This window comes from Coccomyxa subellipsoidea (assembly GCF_000258705.1).
Source record: "Coccomyxa subellipsoidea C-169, whole genome shotgun sequence".
NCBI classification, from domain to species: domain Eukaryota; kingdom Viridiplantae; phylum Chlorophyta; class Trebouxiophyceae; family Coccomyxaceae; genus Coccomyxa; species Coccomyxa subellipsoidea.
Window position 1 is genome coordinate 1831079 of NW_005178036.1, and position 23478 is coordinate 1854556.

The following is a 23478-nucleotide window of genomic DNA, read 5'->3' on the forward strand; positions in this document are numbered from 1 at the left end:
CAGCACATACATATTTATCAGTCAGCGTCTGATTATGCGGCTGCCTGGGCGAGAATAGTTCGTGCCATTTACCCACAGCCCTTCAGTTTCAGTGGGGTAGAGGAGAGAAGGAGGGGTACAGGAGAGAAGAGCTCAGGTCTTATGAAAATAATGTGCCAGCAAGCTTGCTCCAGGGCTGTTATCACTGCTAGCGCCTCTGACAGACGAGAAAGGTGGAGAGCTGGCCCGCTTGAAGACGGACCTTATGTGAGCGGATGTGAGCTGAGTGACTCCCACAAACTGTCAGATGCTAAATTCAGCATAATGAATGGCGAACACCGCTGCCTGGCCACAGGAGAAAGACACCTGAGAGGTCCAGGAATACCAGAGGCCAGTAGCGGGGCTGTACAATTATTGGGTGATTTCCCAATTCCTGCCAGGCTGCTGGCAGGAGAAGCAATGCCCCTCGCCAGGCATTCAGTGAAGGTGTCCTTGAGCTTTGCCTGCTGTACAGATATGAGCAAGCTGACTCTGTCGTGAACTATACCCAAAGCTGGAGTAGAGAAAGCACAAATTTGTGATCCACTCGAGCGTATGATGCACTGTGGGGTGCAGATACAGCGTCACTGTGTATGAGCGGAGCACATTGATTTATGGGTTCAGCGGGACACTGAACATGAGCATCGGGAGGAGAGCACAGTGTGACTGCAGTTCAAATGCAGGCGACCGAACTTGATGGACAATCCAGACATCTCTTGCCACAGTCACTTTACTCAGGAAGTCAAAAGGGTATATATAAGTATTCCGTCGAATACCCAGGGCATCGCATGCCATTGCCTTGGAGTGGGCTGTCAGATTCCGACAACTTCAATGTGCTGCCCAGACTTTTGTGCATGTACCTGTCGTTAGGTGTAGAAGAGAACTGCCACTCAGAGACACAGAGGAAATGTAGATGAGATACTGGTAGCTAGCAAAATAGAAGAGTCCTTTGTGAAAATCTTGTAGCTAGGCACTTCGCCTTTGAGGTTGTCTTCAGGGCCTGCGTGTTGTGTGCTGTGCAGTGAGCAGACTTGCACCTGATAAACAAACCGTGGGCTTTGTCAGCGCGCAATTCCTTATGTTCCACCATACTACTGATGCAGGGATGAGCATATTGGTTCCTTGTGTAGCCAGGATATGCGCATGCAGGCCCAAGCATCCATATGTGATACCATTAAATTATGTCAGATTTTAGTCTTAAGCGCTCTAGTAGATATGTTGTGAGTTGTGTCGCCTTGCCCCAGGCCCACATATCAAAAGCAGCAATTCTCCCAGGGATATTTCCCTGGAGAAGTGCTGCATGCCCAGCTTGGAGGGATCCTTGTGGGGTGCACTTAAACGGCACAGACTGTAAATATGCCGCTATGTGTGTGAGGACCTGCGCACTATGCTCGATTGCTGTTGCGACAACAAGTGCCAGGCACAGATGATAGAACTTGTGTGTCATTTTAGTGGCCCAAGGATGTTGCCTGAAATCCTGTGTAATCAGCCCAAGAATTGTTTGAAGAATTGATTCACAGCCGCACGTGTGAACTGCATGACATCTAATATCCTTTACACCAGGACTAAAATTAGCCCACAGCCGGGTTGATGATGAGCTGTCAAGGAAAATACTTCAGCAGCAGAGCTGCAATCTCAGCCGCGCGCTTCCCAAGCAATCTGCCCGGTGCCAACAGCGTCAATCAACGCAACATTTATAATCTTCTCATAATATGATCCTCTCAGACAATGCACAGCCGCCGCCTTCGCGAGGCCAAACCCCTTGCAATAGGGGCTGTGACTCAACTTGAGCATTGGCAACGCTAATGGCGGGGCATGCTGGTATTAGGCGCCAGTCTACCACTTGTCGTTGGAGGCCTGGTCATAAACGTAGGCAGCCACATCCTGGATCTCGTCCTCACTCAGACGGCCGGCCCATGCAGGCATCGCATTCTTGCCGTTGGTCACCTGCGCAGAGAGGAGCATATCAGCAAAACACCAATGCGCACTCTGATGCTTCCATTGGTCTAAACGGCAACGGTGCAGAATGACTTGACTGGAAATGATTGCCACAGGCTGCGGCCTCATGAGCGCATGCATATTGATGTCAAAGCATAAGCATTGTGGCTGGTTCATTTGCAGATGGTACCACAAAGGCTGGGATTCTGAGCGTTCTGGAATTCTTTCTGCAACCAGAAATGAGGCCGATGATGGAAAAGGTTTGCATGCAGTGTGTCGTTGCATGTGAAGTGCAGCTTGCCTGCTTCACGATGGAGTCCACGCTGAAGCCACCGTCCAGGTAGGACACGAGCGCATCCTTCTGCAGGGTCTTCTCAGCCTGCACCACGTTTGCGCCGCCAGTGTGGCACGCAGCTGCAGTGCACATTGCCTTGGCTCAGCCAGAGTGTTCTTTTAGCCCACATCTCAACGGCAGCTGCCTCAACATTGTTTGGTGCCACTACATGAAAGTGTGCTGGAATGCTAGATGACAATATGTAGATTGATCAGCAACTCGCAGCTGTTAAGTCTGCTTGGTCTCAAGGACTGATGGCCCGTTTGAATCCGTGTTCGATGGCCAGCTGCGCATGGGTGCTCAGACCACGCACCGCAGTTGTTGGAGAAGACCTCCTCTCCTGCGGAAAGGTCAGCAGCTCCTGCAGCCAGGACGACCGCGGCCCATGCAGCGCCAGCGGTCAGTGCGACCTTGGCGACCTTGCTGTCCTCGGTCCAGCTCGGGAGCTTAGCGGCGACCTGCGGTATGTGGTTGCACTAATTTTGGGTCATTCTATAATCAGGTAACTTCCTGGCTGCACAGAAGAAGCAGAGAGCTCAAAGACTTATCCAAAGGGATACTCTGTCGGGCCAAAGCTCTGCAGAGAGCGCAAGGTAAAAGAGATAACAGTCTATCAAACGGTGATAAAAAAAATATGGAGATCGTATTTGTTACACAGCTTTCAAGGTCTGACTTGACTGTTGTCCCAAATATCGAAAGGTCCCGAGCAATGCGGCAACGTTCGCTTCTCTTGCGACGGGCACGTCATGAGTAAACGCCTGATTTCCTCTTGATGATGCAGGACCAAAATTCACGGCTCTAAGTACGTGCCTTAGCGACAGCGGCCCTGCTCCGTCTGCAAGGGCGGACAGCCTTTACGGTCAGGGCGGAAGTGCTCAGAGTCTGCAGAGCTGCGGCCATTGTGACTTTCGTACGATAGAAGCTACCTCGAGCACAGAAAAGGATTTTAAGCGTATTTTACGTTTCAAGGCTGATTCTGTGCGACCAATCTCGCACAACTGGATAAATTCTCTGGTACCGTTGCGGTCGGTAGGTACCAGATACGCACGTGAGCTGACACGTGTGAGCTTTACTAAATTAAACTCTCTAGGAGGCTCTGACACAAAGAAGCTTCCACGAATTTGTGCCACAAATCATGTGCAAGGCAAATCTTGTGCACACTGCATGCCCATGCACCAAACAGCGCTTACAATTGGTTTTATAAATTGACGCGTCGCTTGAGCTCCAGAGCTCCAGATCTATCATATCATGCTTCAAATCTATTTCCGAAAGTCCTGCTCCGAGATTAGTCTGCAGACTGTTTCAAGCAAATTATTGTTGCTCCCAGGTAATCATACATTATTGTCCCGAACATCTGTTATGGGACAGACACCTATCTACCCTAACCAATTCAATTTCCCACTGCTTCCCCCTCAATTCCCTCAATCTACATCTGCCACGCCTGCAAACGTGGCAGCAATTGCAATGCTACAACTTGTTAGTTGCCTGGCCAATCCGGCCACGCTCTCTCAGACCTGCCCACGACTCTCGAGCCGCCTGAGCAGGTACGCAATCTGCACCTCCTTAGTCAGCGGCATGACCCATCTCCTGTACAGCTCAGCAACGACCTCTGGCTCCACCTTGTAGCTCACCATGTGCCCTGCCGAGCTGCCTCCCCTGCAAGCCATGAACAAGCCGTAAAAAGAAAGCTGTGCGCCAATGACAGATCTGGAAGCTCTGTGCAACCTGCTCAGCCCTTCTCTCACACATCTGGCTTCCCTAAGGCCAGCATAAGCGTGTGGGAAAACACCAGAAAATGAGCTAAGGGTGCTTGCTAAGGCTCCCTGCCGCCCACAAAAAGCAATCAAGAAAAATGCCATAAAACAAAAGCGATGTGCCACTGACATTCTGCCATTATTGTGCAAGGTGTTGGACCCTTCGCTGACACAGGCTGCAGCCCCACTGCCGCAAAGGGAGGCATCAATGTGTGAAACAACAGTACAACCTGAGCCTAGGTGCCTAAGCTAAACAGAAGGCATGGAGATGCCATTCCAACCAGGAACCAAAGCATTCACAAGACACTACTGCCAAGGGTGACCCAAGGCGGCAAATTCATGTCTTGATGTAATTTGCACATTATTGCACAGCCCCTTGCGCTAGGCAGCCTTCCCTACGCGCAAATGTTTTGCCGTGCGCGTAACAGAAAGGGCCCACCATGTCGTGTCAATGCCAGAACGCTACGTTCCAAAGACTGGCAAAGAAAGGTGACTTTCCACGGCGATCCCTCACAGCGGCACTTGACTGCTACGCCCAGCCTGGCTTCAAGGTGTCAGTGCACAAGTTTGTCACACTGCATGAGTTTGTCTCACCTGTAGGCGGCGGGTGACTGGCCATTCGAAGAGCCGGCAGACCTGGCGGCCACAACGGCTGCAAAGCGGTCCATGTTGAAGCTGTCATCCCCCTGGATGTCCTGCCCGTAGATGGCTGCCTTCCTCCTCACCCTCTCAACCACCTGCCCAGAAGACACACTCTCCTTTACGCAAAGGCTCCACTTGCATCTCCCATGAATGCACTCACGTCACGAACGACCTTCTGCCTCATCCTCGTTTCCCGCTACTAAATATTAGTGCTTCTGCAGGTTTGTGATGCATGCATTGCTAAAGGCGGGATCCGGGCCAGGAAACTACCTGCCTCCCAGTTGAAAGGTAGGCAAGCAGGCCTTCTTCATGAATGTCAAATCATGTATAGAAGATAGTGACCTCTTGCAACATGCCATTTGAAGTCAAACCGCCCCAGATTTCCCCGCGTCAGGGGCGACTCAGCAATGACTAAGGGGTGCACCTTTGCTTCGACGGCCTCATCGGTGAGTAATGCCATGAGGGCGTCTGAGTCGCGTTGCCTGATGAGGCGCGCATACTCCTGCGGCCGCGCGCGGAACTTCGCCTCGGCCACAAACTTGCCGTAGTGTATCCGCTTGGACAGAGCCTGCGTGCGCAACCCACCCCTCAGCCTCTTTCCCCAACGGCGACTGAGCTCTCACATTACTCCGGTGGCGGCGAGCAGGCACTGCTGCAGAGAGTCTGCCGGTACACTTTCTTGAAGCTAAAGCCATGCTCAGCACCAAATGAGCCCTGCATATCGAAGTATCGGCCCTCTTTAAAAGCTCAGGCTCTCTGGTAAACAAATCATGCATGCATGGGCACAAACAAGCAGACACACTCCTGACACCGTCCATTCAGAAGCAGCTGTGCAACAGCCTCACAGTATCATCAACCATCCCCTATCTCCCAATAAACACAAAGAGGCATGCCACGCGCGAGTGATCAAATGGCAGGAAAGAGGGGAGGCGGCCTCGCCTGCAGAGCAAGGACGTCATGGCAAGCGGCGGATCCGTAGTTGTTATCATCCCCTGGCTGAGTAATCCCCGGCACGAGGTGGTCCAGGTACAGCTGCATGATCTTGTCGTTGATGTTTATTTCCCTCGCAAACGGTGCCAACACCTGCACATTTCAGCCATGGCAAAACTCAGAATCAGATAATTCGTTTTGCATGCAAGCTTTGGGTCCTCTCAAGTACTTTCAATATGAAAGGCGACTGTCCGCATGGACATCAGTAAAATCACAATTTAATGTCAACGATTTAGACATGACCTCAAGCTATAGATCTCCACAACAAATTGAGAATCTGCGCTGCTACATTTGACTGCAAAAAGGGGGTTTGGGGGGTCGGAGCCTGCCTCGGGGTATTGAATGGGGGGCAGAATGAGGGGCGGCGAGTCGTGGGGGAAGAAGGGGTGCTCGTCTGGGCTGGTGTACCTCCGGACCTTGCAGTGCATCTGCTCTGTCTCCCACAGCATGTACTCCAGCAAACTGAACTGCTTCCCGTCCGGCCCATAGCCTGCGCTGACAGCCGCTTGCCTCACCGCTGACATCACAGGTGCACCCCAACCCATACTGCCCTCCAAGCGCCAGGCTAATGTGCAACCACTCAGTGAAGCGTTATATTGTTTGAACTTGCAAAGGGCAATCCATTGTCTGGCAGCTGTGGAAATTGTGCAAGGATTTGTGACCATGACAAGCTCCTCTTGTCTCGCAGCATTGCTCCAGTGAAAAGACACAACGATACAACTGCTATGCATGCATGACTGCATGCAGGCCTCGCAGCCGCAGTGCTTGCAGCCTGCGAATCCAAACATAAAAAAGGCAGCCCTTCCTTCTCTCTCTTGCTTGCTCTGCCTTGCCGTCTGCGATTCTCTTACTCCGCTGATTACAGCTGCTCTGCTGCATTTGCCGCCGCCACTGGGCTACAGTGGGCTACAGCTGCTCTGCTGTAGCCGAGTGGCGGTGGGCGCCAAAACACTAAGAAACCACAGTGCACATCAGAGCGCAGGCGTACCTGGCACAGGCATGGCTCCGGACTCGTAGACAGGGCGGTTGGCAGCAAACTGCGCGCGCTCAATGAGGCCGAAGATGATGGTGTCTTCCTGACGGATCAGGCTCTGCCGGATGTTGTCCAGGGACAGCGCCAAACTGTAATCTATCGAGTCGCTGCGCAGCAACGAAGGCGGCAGCTTTGCTGGGGCAGATGGGGCCGCCGATGGGGGAGCCACATGCCCTGCCTCTGCCCTGACCTGCGCGCAGGAAGCAAGACTGCGATTTGGTTGGAGGTCCCTGAAGCTGCAAGTTACTGTTATTGAACCACGCTCAAGCTTCAGGGCTTGACGTGCCCCAGCAACAGCAAATTCACAGGCCTAAAATATGATGTGGCTCTCTGTAGTGCAAGGGGCCAGTACAAGGAAACGAGTGTGTAGGGCTTCTTGGACAGTGAAATGCATCCACAGAAGGGCGAGGGAAGAAGTCAACTACATGATGGTGGAAAAGGGGGTTGGGCAGTTGGGAAGCTGCTGGGGTGCACCTGATTCTGTTCTCTGCCGTGGGACTGCCATCTCTGCAGGGCGTGCGCAGCACACTGGCGCCTGCACTGCAAAGATGTCATGGGCGCAGTAGGAAGCGGGTCTGCCCTCCTGTGTGCCAGAGACTGCCCCCACTCCCCACCGCTAAGCCTGCGCTCTAAGGCGGCACTGCCACATCTCATACCGGCTCGCAGCTCTGCCGCTGCCTTGAGATATGGTGCAGATGCTGCCGCACAGAAGTGTCTCGCTTTATGCCCTCCTCAACGCCTACGATGGATCAACCTATATTCGGTAGGCCTTGCAAGCAACAATCTCAATAACTGCTGCGTCGGGCCAAAAGCCTCGCTTTGAACGTGGGTGGTTCTCTCAACAGACGTTGTCGGTAGGTATATTCCCCGGGAACAAACTAGTCGACCTAGAGAACAAACAGCTGTTCGCCTTCCAAAGAAAGTCCAATTCCTGACTCAGCGAGCGCATAGATCATCGCGCGATCACGTGTACTTTTTCGCCCCCTCCAGCAGGGGTCGCCGAGGGTTGCAGCCCTTCAATGTCACCCTCCATCACCATGCAGTCATCGCTAGAAGCGGGTCATCAATCGAGGATCAAAGCTAGGTCATTAGGCGCAATCGACGGCTGCCGACAAGACTGCAACTTCAATTACACAGGCAGCAATCCCGGTCTGAGGCGTAAGTGTCGTGGGTTGAGAGGGCCTACTCTCCTTGCGATGATGCGGGAGCTCGGCGTCCTCCTGGCCGCAGTCGCCCTGGCCGCGGTTTTGCAGGTACCTTCTAAGCGCAGATGGATGCTTTTATCTGAGTGCATCAATCTGGCGTTTTGCTACGTCGCATCAGTCGAGCAACACGAGTGGGTGCACTGTCGAGTACTGCCCGTGACCCTGTCAAGCTACTAAGACAGTCCGAATCGCTTGTTGCAGGGCACAGCGGCGCAGAATGGCAATGACAATGGGGCTTACAACTACGGGACTAACAATGGAGGCAACAATGGAAACACGAACACGAACGGCCTGGCCAACGGCAACGGCAATGGGAACTACAATGGAAGTGAGAAACCCGCGCAGACGACAACCCCTTCATCTTGCGTTTGCAAAAGTCGAAAGATCTGCAGTGTCGACATCGCTATGGTTGCCACGAACGCAACACTCTCTGAACACTCTCTGTCTCTGCAGATGGAGGCGCGAACTACCAGGGCTACCTGAACGGCATCAGCAACATTGTGAGCCCCCTCAACTCTTTATTCCTCCCCCCGTCTGTACAGCATTCCCCCACAGCTGCGGCATTTCAGAAAATCTCTTGTCCTGCCTGTCTCGCGCGGCGAGCCATGCACTGACGCCGCCGCGCTGCACCGCAGGGCGCCGGCAATGCCAATGGCAACGGCAACACCGGCCTGGACAATGGAATCGCGAACGGCAACTACAACGCGAACGGAGCCAACACCGGCAACGGCAATGGCAACAACAACGTGGGCCTGGTAAACGGAATCGGCAACGGCAACTTCAACGGCAAGGATGTCACGAACGTTGGCAACAACAATGGCAACGGCAACTTGGGGGTTGCCAACGGGGTCGGGAACGGCAACTTTCTCGATGGCACAAGCAACGTGGGAAACAACAATGGAAATGGCAATCTGGGGTCCGGCAACGGGAATGGGAATGGAAACGGCCTCCGGGGGACGGCCGGCACCGGGAGCGGGAATGCGAACGGCGTGCCGCAGTTTCCGCCCGGCTTCCAGAGCTCCGGCAACGGCAACACCAACGGGAACGGCAACGGGTGCGCAATCCTTAGTAATCATTACTAAGCAAGCAGGGGCCTTCATTCGAGTATATAGGTGGGCTGCCCTGGAGCTCAATCATCACTGGTTTGGGGGATATCGATGTGACCTGTATGTAAGCCACCTGACAGGAGTAAAATGAGCTGCAGACAAAATGACTGCAGGGAAGGTCTGAAGCCAGTCCCAGCGCAGCAAGCAAACCAGCAGGAAATTTTGAGCAGTGCCAGAGGAAGACAAGCAGCAAGTTCACCGTGCATGGCCTGTACTTGCTGAGTGTGCATGATGGCATAGATGGTGATATCGCCGTCATATGTTCACTTCAAAACCCTGTATTTGCTCAAGGCCTGTGCATAAGCAAGATTTTTGCTGCGTTCGCAGGCAGCCCAGCGGCGGCGGCACGGGCGATCCGATAATGACGGGCTTTGACGGCCGCGTGTTTGAATTCCTGGGAGTCCCTGAGGCATTCTACAACATCATCTCCGAGCGCCACCACCAGGTACGCGGCGTTGCCTCCCCCATCTAATCATTATTTGGCATTTCTGTGGCCTTTTGGGCAACATTTTAAGAGTTCTCCTGCCTCCTCAATTAGGATCTTGGCTCTAGCTTTCCTTGGTGATGCACGTGCGCATGTTGGGTCCCCGGCAGTTTTATTGTTGGTGCCCCATCTCCCTTTCTTGCAGTGTGACGGCTAGAAGTGGGATTTCTGATCTTCACACCTGTTCCTGGGTCGGGATCTTGCTTTCTGTGTCTCTCCCTTTTCAATGATCCCTCTACAAAGTCCTGCCATGTCCATGCATCATGAGCAGGGGCTCCGATGCTTGCATGCATTGAGATGAGCAGGCTGTGTTGAGAGTTGCTGAGAGGTTTAACTACTGCAGGTGTCTACCAAGCTGAAGCTGGGCGAGCTGTGGGACCACAATGGTACCTACATGGAGGGCTTTGGTTTCCAGTACAGAGACCACGGCGTCATCATGGAATTGGACTCTCAAGACGAGCTCACAGGTGTGACATTTCCGCACTTCCTGCAGTGCTTTTTCCTGTGCTTTCCTGTGCTAGCATGTCACTCATTTACTGTCATTACTGGGAGCTCACTTGTATTTCTGAGAGCAGGGCACTCGCATGCAACAAAGTTTTGGGCTGAGTTTAGGGCTATATAGGCCAAAAGGACAGTGAATGTTGCTGTCTAGAAATGCTGAACACCTCCAGAAATTTCTGAATAAGCATGGCTTCTTGTTGTGCAGTGACTGTCAATGGCGAGCAGTTGATTATGACCAAGGGAGAGACTGAGCTGGAGATGATCCCCTACGTGGAGGGCGGAGAGCTGGTCATTGTGTGGCAGAAGCACCGCGAGGGCCTCGGCAACACCATCGAAATCACCACTGGTGAGCTGCAGTCTTCTGCTGTTTATTCCACCTCTTGCTTTCAGCAGAAATGACATGCAGACATCTAAGCAGTGCGAGCGCCATGGAAGAGTAAGGGCTGCCTCATTAGTGCACACTGCAACAACAACCTCTTGTGACCATTCCAATAATCTCTTCCAAACGCTAGTGTTTCTGGGATTATCAGACTGGATTTTGCCCGAGGAAGCCTGTGCCACAAGCCTTCATGCACAATCAGAAGTGCAGGTTGTCTGTTCCACAGGCGTGGTCATTGGAGAAACATCTGAGCTCTTTATCCCCGATTGTTGCATATATTGCCGCGGCTAAAAAAAGGGCGGGGCCTTAGCTAAGCACAGTGTATGGTTGCCCTTTTGCAGAGCTTCTTCAGGTGATTGTCTGGGTGACCCCCGCTGGCACAGTGGATGAGGGCGGCAAGGAGCAGCCAGCCTACCTCAACTTTGACGTTGCTCTGCTCGGCCCTCCCGCCGGCAGCGAGATGCAGGTAGAGCCCCCTTTCACTCACTTTAATCGCTCTCCTGCCTCCCTGAGGAGCTTGTAGCGCCCACACCATATCTTCTCTTCGCGCCCTTGGACTTTCAATTTTGCTCCATAGGGATGGGTAGGTCACGATAAGCACGGTGCGGTATTTCAACGGTATTTACCCATCACAACGCCGTCCACCTGTGACACGATGTCCTCAGCTGAACTGTGCATCATTCTTTCAACATTCTAAAATGGTGTGCCCAGATTGTCTGGGAGGAGGGTTTGCCCAGGATCACCTGACTGTCATACAGCACTGGCCTGTTATGCTGATATAGGACGTGAAGAACTTGACCACTCATAGAAGCTCTACTGTGTACTTTTCAGGGCATCGTGGGCGAGACGTACAACCGCATGCTGGCCGGGGAGGCAGTGAAGGACCCCAACAATCCCCTGTACCTTGAGGATGACTACCAGTTCCACGGCAAGGTGATCACAGCCACCCATCAGCTTGCCTGCCTGCCAAACTCCCCTAAGCATCCCCGCCGGTCAATCAATTCCTGATTGCAATGTACATGGCATGGCATGTGTGCATATGATGCACTTCCTTCTGTTGTCTGCACTCTGCAGCACTTGTGTTCTCTTTCTCCTCTGGAGAGGGATGGCTGCTCGTAGCTGCAGCTCTGGCATGCACCATGACATTTCACATTAGAATAGGATACTGTCGGCCTGACATGCATGCATGGTAAATGGGCAGGGCTCGGAGGCGGATTACCAGGTGGGGGGCTATTTTGGCGAGCATGCATACAGCCTATTTGGGAAGGACCGGAAGCGCGTACTAATCGAGACGGACGGTGACGATGCGGGCGCCCTAGTGGCTTACCCCCTACGCGCCTCCGGCCGCCCCGGGGCGCGCCAGCTGGCGGCTATTAGTGTCAATCTACCAGCCGCCAACCTTGGCAACCGCCGCATGCTGAGCTCTTGGGTCTTGACGTTGGATATCTGAACTCCCTACTATTTAGTAAACCCTGATCCTCGCAGCTCAAAGACCCGGCTGGACTGAGGCGTTGCCTCCCGGCCGGCGGCCGCACTTTTTGCGCGCGCCGGTGCTGGCTGGCTTTACAGCTGCGGTCTGCAACCATTCTCTCTGCAGAATTAAGTGAGCAGCAGTAGTGTTTCAATAGCTGCTGCCAAGTGGATGCTCATGGCTACAGTGAAAGCTGCAGCTGGGGCAGAAGGAAGTGCCGGTATAATCAATTGACAAGGATGCACTGCGTCACATATGCAAGAAATTAGGAGTGTCATGGGCAATTGCTCAGCCATGCAAAGAATCATGCCGAGGGACAAAGCCTGAGTCTCTTTTGGGGATATACGTAGGTTCCCAGTGGCCCTGCGCATGGTGACTTTGGGTTGAATGCGGGATCCCCAGCAAGGTTGAAAAATCTGCCAGGATTTTGTACACGCGCTAGAGGAAAGAATTGCATGGTGGGCTTTCTCGATTTCTTCGGTCCAGGAATGTCGAAGAAACTGCTGTTTGTTTGTTCTGGTGTCATCTGACACAATCTGGCATGCGATTGCTCTTCCTGAGCATGCATGCCGTGACCTGTGCAGCCTTCAAATAATTATTTTGTTGCAGTATTTGCAGAATTGTGGAGGCACTCTGGAAGAATTCATGTGCCAAGTGCCTCCCGTTTAGCTCTCGCTTATCTGAAGCTAGATCTAAGGAACAATGGATATGTTTTTGAGTAGGATTCATTCATTTTGAGATGATTATGAATGTACAGGCATTTAGCGCTTCTGCGGACAGCATGCTTGCTGTGTAGCCCCTTATTGCGAAAGTATTTGGATACAGATTGTAAAAGTATCCCACAAAATTGTAAAGGAATCGCACCAACACCAGATTCTTTTTAAAGTCTTGCATGCAAACTTTGAATCAAATGTCCGACATTTGAGTCAACCTGCAAGGACGTCTTTGATCAATGCATGCAAATGCACATTTGAGCATGAAAGTGATCTCAAGCCGACAAGACTTGTCTTCAAACTTGAACTTCAAAGTCTGCAGTGGCTACAGGAGCCATATACCCCACGTCCATGAGAGCAACTTGGTTTAGAACGGTGCAGGCCAGGGCCGGTTGTGGCGACGGCTGGTGCTTAATAAAGCCTATTTAGCTTGATGGTGCACTGCAGTGGCACTTGTGCCGCAGCGGCTAGCAGCATTTCATGCTCAGCAGGTGCAAATTGCTGGTTGTACTAAATTTTAATGCTGATGAGTGCTGCAGACAAATGAACAACCAGGGGAGCCTTCTTGAAATAAGGCCCTCAGGGCTCATACTATGAGCCTAGAAGGCTGTAGTAAATTTCCTTGCTGGGGCTGCACACAGGCCCGCAGAGCATACTTACGTTGCCATGTATAAACGCCTCAGCGGGTACCCATCCGGCCAAGTAAATTCAGGCCGGCCCTATCATTCCCGTGTCAAGGTACTCTCAATCATCTGTCGATCACAGTCCCGGCATGCTGCTTCTGTGTGGGCTGGGGAGATGGAGCCTTAGGTCAGGGGATCTATAATGCAGGGTTCTGTTGGAAACTCCACGCTATTGGATATTCTGCTCACTCACTGGTGATCTGCACCGACAAGTCACTTCATTTCTGATCAGTTTCCAGCAGCTGCTCATCGATATGGGGGTCGTCGGTATGAGCTCTGTGCTATTGCAGGCGCCAGGTCAGCACATCTCTGCAATGCTCCCCAAAAATTCCTGATCTTGCTGTTCGACGCTTTTGCGTGGAAACTAGTCATACATCAAATTTCATTAAGTTTCTAGCAAGCTTCATTATTACAAATTTGCTGTAGCGGGATATAAGTGCAGCATGCCGCAGTCGATCTGCTTGCGTGGACCATTAAGAAGTAATCCTGATCACCTGACCGTCTTCAATGCAGGCATGGAGACCCTTCGTTGTACAAGACCATTTAAGAGCGCAGGAAGCTCGCACATTAGAGCACCATCAGTCGTAAGGCCGTGCTGCCGTGCCCAAGCCCAAGATGGACCCACTCCACAGCGACGCGATTTCCTTGCTTTTGCAGCTTCTGCAGGTACTAGCCGACAAAATTGATACAAGAAAACTAACTTAATGTCATTACCTAGGCATATCCGTTCACTCTTTCCTGACAGTCCGTCGATAAATTGGCAAGTTTATGCTTGGCTGCATGGGTCCAGGTATATTGGCAGCCATTGCGAGACCAGAGAATGCTGCAGCAGTCTCTGTTCCACAGTGCGAGGAGCTGACCTCAGCGCCCAATGGTATCCAGTACTGCGAGGTCCGAGAGGGGACTGGAAACACCCCTGCAAAGGGATCCCTCATCCGGTGCGGTCCCATGCTGCCCCGCTGATCATCTTACCCTTCCAAGCATGGCATAAGTCACACGTCGTGTCCCAGTATGTTGTCCAAGGAGCATTGGCGAGAAAGTCACTTGCATGCTGCTGCATGCAATGGGAATAACCACCCTAGATGAAGAAGTCTCTCATGTGCAGGTGTCACTACAGGGGCCGTCTGGCCTCCAACAATGCAGTCTTTGACTCCAGCTATGAGCGTGGCAGACCTCTTACCTTCAAGGTGCGCTACAGCCTGGTGTTGCATGCACAAGGGAACTGAACTTAGACACTATTTGCCTTGGCTCATGGACACCACGATGAAGCTGTAACAGCGATGCAGTGATAGGTAGCGTTGCACGCTGAGCACGCCCCGTTTCAATGCTGCTGGACTGATCTTGCAGTGCCTTTGATAACAGAGAGCATGATTGTGCGCAGGTGGGAGTGAGGGAGGTGATAGCTGGGTGGGATGTGGGCATTCTGGGTGATGCTGAGCAAGGCATCCCTCCAATGAAGGTGACAGCTCTTGACCACTCACTTTGACATCCTGCTGAGGCCGTCATAGATTTGTCCTCTCAGTAAGTAAAATCAGGATATGGGGGTGCAGAGCTGGTGCATTCCAACCAATTGTCCTGGTGTCCTTGGCCTGCATGCCACCACTTTCAAGCCCGCTTACTGACGTCATGTCCTAGCATACCCAAGCTCTTCTTAGATAAAATTTGCCACACAAACGATTTTCTGCGGGTCTCAACTGGCAACTGTGAAACCTACAAAGCGCGAACTGGCCCGGATGCTGATGTCTAATGTGGTGATTATTGCTGACTGGCAGGAGGGGGGCAAGCGTGTGCTGGTCATCCCCCCGGAGCTGGCTTATGGGGACCGGGGGGCCGGGCGGGGGGTCATTCCCCCCAAAGCCACCCTCATATTTGATGTGGAGCTGCTGGGGAAACGGTGATGGGAGATGCCCCAGATGTAGTGCCTGAAGTGGAAAAGTCAGACTAGGGCATCTTGCTAGTGCTTCAAACAGGAGGTTCTGGCCACGCATGGCCAGCTGGATCGGTCTTATGTAGGCAGTGCACATCATTGAGGCCTGAGCGACTTGCACTATGCTGCGGTGCAATTTCCCTTGTGCGCCGCAGCAGCTCCGAGCTGTTGTAGTGAGTCACTTTTGTCAGAGTTGGCGGCTGTTCGTGCCAGTCCTGTTCCTGCCAGTAATGGGCATGCCATTCAAGGCATCGGTCTCGAACGTGGGCAGTCAGAACCCTTGCTGAGCAACTTCTCCGTATCGAGTCAAGCTTTTGAGGGCACGCCTTCTGAGGAGTGCAGACTCTGCCAGGCAGTGCCACAGACAGTGTCGGACTCGAGTGACATTTGCACTGCATGGCATTTCTTGCAATACGGTGCATCAGCATCAAAAGCTCTAGAAAGTAAGGATCACTGATCTTGACCATGATGCCGTGATGCCGTGATTAAGCCTTCTGCCAGAGTCACTTCGAGTCTGTGAGACAGTCTCATTTGATAGTATTCCGAAATCATCTCTTATCATAAAGTGGAGAAGGGCTTCCCCAAACTCTTACGCACGTAATTTGAAGTCTAGAAACTCCCTTGCATGGATATCGATATGCTAGTTTGTTGCATGGCGGCAGAGCAGCTTGTGCGTGGAGCGCGCTCGATCTGATTGGAAAGTGATCGTTTTCCAAGTTCCTGATGCTGAATCATCACGGCTTTGCCACCGTAAGGTCAGCAGTACTTTAGGGCTGCACTGATGGCAATCGAACACATGGGGGTTGTCACCCTGATTTGTCATCCCCGTGTGTCTTGGTCACTTGCACATCGGTGTAAGACACAAAACATCCCTGCCATATAGCGCTCTGTCTGTCCCGCGTTTGATCCACAGGCGTGCAACAGCAAGGATCGGACGAGACGAGACTTGGTGCTTGGCAGAGCAGCGACCGGGTAGAATCTGATCAGAGCGACGTCGAGCAGCGGTTGAGCGCAGCTGCTTGCTGCAATGAAGCTCTATAAGGCGCTGATTATCTGCTATCTGGCAGCTGTGGCCGTCAAGATTGCTAATGGACAGGGCAGCGGCAATGGAAACGACAACGGCCAGTACAACGTCGGTGAGCATTCACTACGCCAGCTCGTGATAGCTACCATTTATTGAGCAGCACTACAGCCACACAACCTTCTAGATGACATCGTGATACATAAGCCGCATGATCGATCTCGGGAGTGTGGGGATCTGATGCGGTTGGCTGCTACTTTAGAGCGAGGGTTCGTTAGCCAGCGCGAGGCGCGTCAAGCTGTGTCGCGTCGCTAAGTGCTTGCTGCTCTTGCTTATTGAGCCCTCTATGGACACCAGATATATTTGCGGTCATCTTAGATGGCCCAGTGTGGACTCCCAGAGGTTTGTTTTTGTTGCGGACTGAATCCGTTCCGAACCGGTGTCAGGTGTAGAGCACAAGCTCTGTGTCGATTCTCAGGATTCACCACACCGCGCCACCTACTGCATCCTTTGGTGCTGAAATACCACTAGCTGAAGGCGAGGGTGCTGTTTGGGTTGGGGAAAGCGGGCGCCTATTTGCAGCCCGCTCGGATCGTCCAGACCGCTTTTTGCTAATCATTTTCCGTTCATCAGAAGCAGCAAAGACAGAAGGAACTGTATATTATCGATTTTTGTCCTACTTATTAGCCACGGATACCAGAAGATCTGCGAAAGCTCGTTGAAGCCAGCTTGCGTTTGCAGGTGGAGGCAATGGGAACACGAATGGCGTGGGCAACCTGGGCTCCTACAATGGCAACGGCAACGGTGCCTACAATACCGGAAACCAGAACGGCAACGCCAATGGCAACTACAACATGTACGATATCTAGGCTTCCCTGACCGCTCTTTCCCACCTGTTGCCACCAGCACTCACTAATCACACCTCTGTGCAGTAGCAGCATGACCCATTCTTGCCTGCTCTGCTGCCGGCTGCTGACAATTACATGCATCCCATGCATGCGCAGTAGCACCCATCAGCTTTATGTGCTGCTCGCAGTGACAGACTTCCGCATGCACACCAAATAGCACCCATGTGTGCTCCTTGATTTGCTGGCGGCTCCTGACAATGTGACGTGCATGCATGCGCAGTGGCAGCCTGAACGGAAACGGCAACGGCCGCGCCAACACCGGGAGCAACAACGGGAACAGCAATGGCGGGTTCAACACCGGGTCCAGCAACGGAAACAACAACGGTATCGGCAATGTCGGCTCCGGAAACGGAAACGGCAACGGAAATGGCAACGCCGGCGGCAAGGGAGACCCGATCCTGTCAGGCTTCGACAGCCGCTCGTTCGAATTCCAGGGCGAGCCCGGGAAGACTTACAGCATCATCTCCGAGCGCTTTCACCTGGTGCGCGGCGTTCCCTCCCTCATGCCACTTTTGTATTTCAAAAGTGAAAAGTGAACCATGCAGGGTGTAGTCTCCAGCACACTGCTGCTGCTGTCGCACCTCTGCTGCCCGTGAAGCGGCGTATTTTCCAGTGGCTCTCATTGTGGCAGTCGCCTTGCTCTGCCTGCCTCTTGAGAGCTCATATAAAGCAATCGCGCACTGGATGTTGTGCCAGGCTGAATGTAGCATGATGGCTGCAGGTGTCTACCAAGCTGAAGCTGGGAGTGCTCTGGGACCACAACGGGACCTACATGGAGGGCTACGGGCTGCAGTACAAGGACCACCAGATCACCGTTGAGCTCACACCTGAGGACGACCTGGCAGGTGCGCACCTTTCTAAAGCTTACCCAGTCCGCCACAGTGCCCGCTTTTGCAGCAAGTGGTCCGGCGGCTCACGTTCTGATTGCCCTAATGCTGCCTCCTGCTGGGGAAGCATATTGTTGCTGGTTGCTTGCTACTCTGCCCCGCTACTTTGGTGTGCATTGAAGGGCAGGTGTGCATGCTGCAGGATGCACTTGAAGCCTCCTACTGGCTTTGCTGTGTTTGATTGCACTGATGTAGTCTGCAGTAATGAGCTGCAGTCCTGCAAAAACTGGCAGCTGGCATCTGTAAGATCTGAAGTCTAGCCGCCTGACTTTTATGTGGTTGGGGCTGCGCAGTGACCATGAACGGTGAGCAGCTGACGATGACCAAGGGAGAGACAGAGTTGGAGATGGTGCCCTATGTGGAGGGCGGAGAGATGGTCCTGCTCTGGCAGCTGCACCGCGAGGGCCTCGGCAACGCACTCGAGATCACCACCGGTGAGTCACCCGCATTCAAATCCATATTCAAAAGTGAATCCAATAATTTTGTGATACTTTGCAGAAGGCCATCATTGCCTGTGCTTAAATATTCAAGTCCCTGGGCATTTATGTCGATTCTGCCCTGACCACAACCACACCCTCACCCTGTGGCTAATTCACAATTTTGTGTGAAGCATACTGTCAACCTTGCCTTTTGGCAGGAAAAGCGTATAAAAATAAATAAAAATAATAATAATACTGTCAACAGTGGTGGATTCTGACACCCTTGGCCCTTTGCAATACTCTCAACTCTTATGTGAGGTCAGTAGTGCTCCTGCTTAGGTCCTAGGAATGTTATTGAGAAAGGAAGCTGACTGGACTCACTTTGTGCATGCGCAGACCTGCTCCAGGTGGTTGTCTGGGTGACACCCGCTGGCACAGTGGATGAGGGCGGCAAGGAGCAGCCAGCCTACCTCAACTTTGACGTGGCTCTGCTCGGCCCCCCCGCCGGCAACGAGATGCAGGGTATCGTGGGCGAGACATACAACCGCATGCTGGCCGGCGATGCAGTGAACGACCCCAGCTCCCCTCTCTTCCTGCCAGACGACTACCAGTTCCACGGCAAGGTGTGTCACCGTCCCTGCCCATCTGCTTTTCTTTGAAATGCGGATGTAAGTCTTCGAGACTCTTCATATTTGAAGCGAATATTAGGGCTGTTGCAGCCTACTCTGCTTGCAATTATCTGTGATTAGAATCTGCCAGATGGCCCAGGGATGCTGTTTCTAAGTTGATGTCTGACTGCAGCTGCCTGTATAGAGCTATATAGCCTGCTGTTCGCAATTGGTTGCATCACTAGAGCTTCCACAATAGGACATTCAGCTAAGTGATCCTGCTACACCCCTTTGTATACTCTCTCCAGTTTGTCACCATCAGTCATGCATGCTGACGTGGCCGCTGTTGCACAACACAGGGACCCGAGGAGGCATACATTGTGGACGGCTATTTCGCGCAGCACGAGGGCAGCGCCTTCGGCAAGGAGCACAAGCGGGTGCTGATCGAGAACGACGCCGTGTCTCAGATGGCATTCCCTCTCCGCGCATTCGGCCGCGCCGCCGCCCTCACAAGTGCTCCACAGACTGTCGTGCTCCGCGCATCCGGCGGCCGCAAGGGCAAGTTCCTCTGAGCTCCAGCCGCCACAGCCTGATCTGGCAGCTGTTTGAGTTTCGGCAGCGGTGCCAGAATTGGCGACGGCCTGACGTGGCGGCGGCGCCAGAATTGGGGACGCTTTGATTCGGCTGCGGCCCGATCTGGCGACGGTCGGTGTGATTTCTGCAACGGCCTGATCTGGTGGCAATTTGAAACTGAAGGACGCCCTGATCTGGCGTTGGCCTCATTTGGGACCGGCCAGACTTGGCAGCGGCCTGATGTGGAGGCAGCCCTTTGAAGATGCAACAGCATTTCCAACAAAGTTCCTGCATTTTAGGGCCATCATCCTTCCTGCATCACATCTCCTCTTTGGCAGCATATCTCTCTTTGGCAGCCGTTCACAAGAAATTCCTGACCATGTTCTTGGTCGCATGCGATTCCAATTAATTCACAGGATGGGAGAAGGAAAGTTCTCTCCCAGAGACTTCTTTTGCCAGGTTTATTGGCAGGTGACTGTGCAGAGATGCACCAGGACTGTCGATGTGAACATTCTCAAATTGCAATCTTCCTTTGGCCGAAGAGTTCCTGTCTCAATATTTGCGCGTTGATAAGTTACTAGTGGAAACCAGCAGCGCTATTGTGCAGCTGCACTGTCAATGACTCATGAATGGGGCTGTCTGTACAGCCAGACTTATTTTCTTCATTTGAAGACAAAATTGAGGCGGTCAAAAGAGGGTGCCAGCTGTCTTTCTGGCAGCCCATTTTGGCGCTCAAAACAGTACATGAGAAACCTTGTGTCTGTCCAGACTTGCACAATCCGCCTTCCAGTAACGTTCAGTAGGTCACTGATGCTCACAGAGGCATGATGATATTTATTTTGTGGCGCGGATGGTTTGGGTGCTTACAAGCGCCCGAGCACTGCTTGCATTCTTTTGGCGAGAGAGTCGCCAAATAAGTATAGCAAAGCATGTGTTCCATCACCATGTATATGGAACCTGCCAGCCAGCTACATGAGTTCAAATCATGATTTTGCAGCGTGGCTTGGTCAGAAAAGACCGCTGTCCTTGAAGTACATGTGTTTGAATGGCTACTAGCTAGTATGAGGTCTTCCGTTTTGCAGTCCATTCCAAAAAGCATTGTGTAACGCCTTCCAAGACGATTTCGATCCTTGATAAAAGTCAGAGGCCTAACATGGTTTCACATGTCTGTATGTGACACAAGAGTCATCATGATCACCTGTGCTCGTGCTCCTTGTGTGTATTCACATGAAGCAACCAGGTGAGAGATGCCATCATGGTTTGCATTTGCCGCAAAAATTACAGTATCTCGTTTATCTGCTGCATACACTCACGGTGAGCACTTTCTGCTTACATTCTCCAAGCATCTCGAAACTTTACTAAACCCAATGTTCCCTGTTGTCAATCTGCACTTCATCTCCTGAAGGACTGCAACGATCACACTCACTGGATCCTTCACATTCTTTGCAAGACCCCAAAGATACTGATCACATGTCCTGCTTTTAATTTCTTCTCAATCTTCAGCAATGTTGTCTTGGATGGAAGCTATTCGGATATGTTGTAGAGCGAAATCTTGTGCACATCTGTCTGCCCCCACAACCCAATACAGGCATTTCTTGTAACTCAAATGGCTGCTTTCTTGCTTTGTCCACAGTACCACATGTCTGATACAGAAAATCTTGCCACCATGGCAAATTTCCAATAGCTTCCCTGGTCCAGGCACCTGTTATCTGCTGTACCCCACTCTCACTTGCCCACCTCTCAAAAATGTTGCACAAAATACACTCACCAAACCCTGGGCCATCCTTGTTCTGCACCCTTGCAACCCCATGATGACCACCTCATCAGCAATATTGGAATGGAGGCCTGACACACTGCAGCTGGAATTCGGCTGCGTCCAAAATTTGGCTGGCACCAGATTAGAGCCTGCCTACTCCTCCTGCACGGCTGCTAAGAGGAAGCCGAGCGCAAAGAAGAGGACTGCGGAGCCGCCCAGCACAGCAGCAATGCTGTACTTGGCAATCGCGAACGCCACATTGGTGTCCGGGATCAGAATGAAGGAGCCTGCGTGCACAGCATGCCAGCACGTAAGTCAATGTGACCCGCTGCAGAAGACCCTTCAGAAATGCAGGGGACTGGCAACTTGTAGCTGCTATGCTCTGCCAGAGAGCCACACATTCAGAGTCTTCGTTGCCTCACAACAGTATCATGCAATAGGGCCATGAAAGTGTTCGACACGATGATTCCCCAAATGATGCCGGTCTACCTTTCATGCTAGTTTTCTTGGGCGCGAAAGGGCACTGAACTTCACCGCCTTCAGGCCCCTTCCAGCAGCTAGACCAGGTCTGCAACTGCAATGTTAATCACCCTGAGCATAAATAAAGAAAAAGGGAGGGGAGGGGGGTTCGCACCGAGGGAGGCGACAAAGAGGGGGAGGGCGATGGAGGAGATGGCGGCAGGGTCAGAGACCAGCAGCCGCTCCAGAGCGCTCAGCAGACCCAGCCGCTCAGCTGTCGAGAACAGCTTCAAACTCTCCAGCTGCGCAGCAAGACACCAATCCTCACAAACAAATTTACTCTAAAAACTGCTGCACTCATCCTGCTCAGTAACTGCACATCAGTCCAGACTCTTTCTCCGACAAATCTTCCAGAAGACAAAGCAGAGACACCACTGTCTTAGATGTCCCAACGGCATTTACCAGGTGTTCGTTTGCTCGGAACAAAAGATTCGTCTTGCGTGCCCAAAAGGAATTGTGCCTCTTCATGTGTTCATGTCAATAACACCTGATCCCAACTCTGTAAGTCTAAACTTGCGATAGGGCTGAAATCAGGCACCAATTGATGGAGGACCTTGTGCATGCTTCTTCACAGCCTCTGGCGCACAGGGTATTTGAAGTGTGACTTAGCGAAAGATGCATGAAGTCCAGGCATCATGCAGGTGGCATCCGGACGCCTTTGTGCAGAAAGCTGCCTCATGGAGTGTCAAGATAGTACGTGGATTTACCTTGGAGAGGCTGAGGCCGGCCTTCTCTGCGGCGGACAGGAGGCCGAGCGATTCGATGTTGCTCAGCACTTTCTTCCGCTCTGCTGTCCTGAGGTAGTTGGGCGCATCCACCTCTGAGTCCTCCACGAAATACCCATACCCAAAGAAGCCCTGCGCAGAAAATTCCCTTCCCCTCATTGCAACAGCTGTGCTTCAGCTTTTGCTTCTTTGCACGATCCACGCAACCGGATCAGGATCGAATTTGCTGAATCTCAGGGAGTGCACAAGTATTTACCTTGGCCCAGTTCTCATCCAGGGTGTTGACTTTCTTGGACACCCCAGCCACGGTCACAGAGCGTGAGGGGCGCCTGGCTGGGGCCAGGCTGGGAGTGCTGCGGACTTGTGTGCCGGCCAGGGACTTGGAAGTGAACGTGTGAGACGCCATGCTGCCTCTGCCTGCACTGCAGTGGTGAAAGTGTGAGACTTTACTATCCCTACAAGAGTCCATCGCCCAAGAAACTGGGGAATGCAGTTGGCCGACGCAATCACTGAGGTCCAGGGCTGACCATACACTAATTTATTGTTACAACGGATTGGAACTGGCACTCTGCAAATTATATGATGATCTCCAGGTGACCAAGGCGCGATCAACTGTGCGCCTGTGAAGGCCCACCTCTGATGCCTCCCGCAAGCGCCCCGGATCTCAGTGACCTCGACCTGATGGACTTTGCTGCGGTTGCTGGCGTTCTCAAGCTCACTTCAGGGCGCTAGCACTCAGGATCGGGCCTCTATCTCCCGATTCGGGCGCGGCATAATCGCAGGGCTGGGAGTTTCGCCAGCCAGAATAGGCGTACAGTTACTCACTGTTGTTTCTTGGAGGAGCCAGATGAGGCGGCCATTACGTGATTACGTTAAAATGGAAC

General features: G+C 52.5%; 6 protein-coding genes across 6 annotated transcripts; 3 read left to right on the top strand and 3 right to left on the bottom strand.

Annotated features, from left to right (window-relative positions):
- Positions 1-1854: 1854 nt before the first annotated feature.
- Positions 1855-2655, bottom strand: COCSUDRAFT_15199 (cytochrome c6; the record flags this gene model as incomplete). Its single annotated transcript, XM_005648193.1, has 3 exons — positions 1855-2005; positions 2304-2370; positions 2604-2655. Coding segments are annotated over 3 exons (270 nt in total), but the record flags the coding sequence as incomplete, so codon positions are not given.
- An 806-nt stretch (positions 2656-3461) lies between these two features.
- On the bottom strand, positions 3462-7609 carry COCSUDRAFT_23610 (chorismate mutase). Its single transcript, XM_005648194.1, has 7 exons — positions 7184-7609; positions 6665-6899; positions 5973-6166; positions 5626-5769; positions 5111-5254; positions 4639-4781; positions 3462-3946 (listed from the first exon to the last, which is right to left on the bottom strand). Exons 1-7 carry the CDS (start codon positions 7361-7363, stop codon positions 3799-3801), a joined length of 1188 nt encoding a protein of 395 aa, XP_005648251.1. The 5' UTR covers positions 7364-7609; the 3' UTR covers positions 3462-3798.
- Positions 7610-7905: 296 nt separating this feature from the next.
- COCSUDRAFT_47405 (hypothetical protein) lies at positions 7906-11908 on the top strand (the record flags this gene model as incomplete). Its single annotated transcript, XM_005648195.1, has 10 exons — positions 7906-7962; positions 8116-8242; positions 8368-8414; positions 8550-8968; positions 9348-9465; positions 9848-9971; positions 10211-10351; positions 10726-10850; positions 11216-11317; positions 11586-11908. The coding sequence occupies 10 exons, from the start codon at positions 7906-7908 to the stop codon at positions 11832-11834; spliced, it is 1509 nt and encodes a 502-aa protein (XP_005648252.1). The 3' UTR covers positions 11835-11908.
- A 1545-nt stretch (positions 11909-13453) lies between these two features.
- COCSUDRAFT_53436 (hypothetical protein) lies at positions 13454-15642 on the top strand. The gene is made up of 6 exons (XM_005648196.1): positions 13454-13548; positions 13765-13917; positions 14042-14189; positions 14357-14438; positions 14633-14710; positions 15024-15642. Exons 1-6 carry the CDS (start codon positions 13506-13508, stop codon positions 15147-15149), a joined length of 630 nt encoding a protein of 209 aa, XP_005648253.1. The 5' UTR covers positions 13454-13505; the 3' UTR covers positions 15150-15642.
- A 418-nt stretch (positions 15643-16060) lies between these two features.
- COCSUDRAFT_47407 (hypothetical protein) lies at positions 16061-19593 on the top strand (the record flags this gene model as incomplete). Its single annotated transcript, XM_005648197.1, has 7 exons — positions 16061-16314; positions 16941-17055; positions 17328-17589; positions 17829-17952; positions 18288-18428; positions 18810-19036; positions 19381-19593. Exons 1-7 carry the CDS (start codon positions 16206-16208, stop codon positions 19591-19593), a joined length of 1191 nt encoding a protein of 396 aa, XP_005648254.1. The 5' UTR covers positions 16061-16205.
- Positions 19594-20910: 1317 nt separating this feature from the next.
- On the bottom strand, positions 20911-23302 carry COCSUDRAFT_47408 (DUF1118-domain-containing protein). The gene is made up of 5 exons (XM_005648198.1): positions 23229-23302; positions 22851-23011; positions 22577-22726; positions 21985-22111; positions 20911-21637 (listed from the first exon to the last, which is right to left on the bottom strand). The coding sequence occupies exons 2-5, from the start codon at positions 22998-23000 to the stop codon at positions 21504-21506; spliced, it is 561 nt and encodes a 186-aa protein (XP_005648255.1). The 5' UTR covers positions 23001-23011; positions 23229-23302; the 3' UTR covers positions 20911-21503.
- Positions 23303-23478: the final 176 nt, after the last annotated feature.

Bases quoted from the DNA above. Each gene is read 5' to 3' on its own strand.
- COCSUDRAFT_23610 (XM_005648194.1), bottom strand. From the start codon at position 7,363: ATGAGATGTGGCAGTGCCGCCTTAGAGCGCAGGCTTAGCGGTGGGGAG. The intron at 6,900-7,183 runs GTGCACCCCAGC...TCCTGCGCGCAG, and splicing joins ACGGCAGAGAACAGAATCAG to GTCAGGGCAGAGGCAGGGCA. The intron at 6,167-6,664 runs GTACGCCTGCGC...CTGTCAGCGCAG, and splicing joins CGGAGCCATGCCTGTGCCAG to GCTATGGGCCGGACGGGAAG.
- COCSUDRAFT_53436 (XM_005648196.1), top strand. From the start codon at position 13,506: ATGGGGGTCGTCGGTATGAGCTCTGTGCTATTGCAGGCGCCAG. The intron at 13,918-14,041 runs GTACTAGCCGAC...GCATGGGTCCAG, and splicing joins TGCTTTTGCAGCTTCTGCAG to GTATATTGGCAGCCATTGCG. The intron at 14,439-14,632 runs GTGCGCTACAGC...GATTGTGCGCAG, and splicing joins GCAGACCTCTTACCTTCAAG to GTGGGAGTGAGGGAGGTGAT.
- COCSUDRAFT_47408 (XM_005648198.1), bottom strand. From the start codon at position 23,000: ATGGCGTCTCACACGTTCACTTCCAAGTCCCTGGCCGGCACACAAGTC. The intron at 22,727-22,850 runs GTAAATACTTGT...TTTTCTGCGCAG, and splicing joins TGGATGAGAACTGGGCCAAG to GGCTTCTTTGGGTATGGGTA. The intron at 21,638-21,984 runs GTGCGAACCCCC...CTGTGCACGCAG, and splicing joins CCTCTTTGTCGCCTCCCTCG to GCTCCTTCATTCTGATCCCG.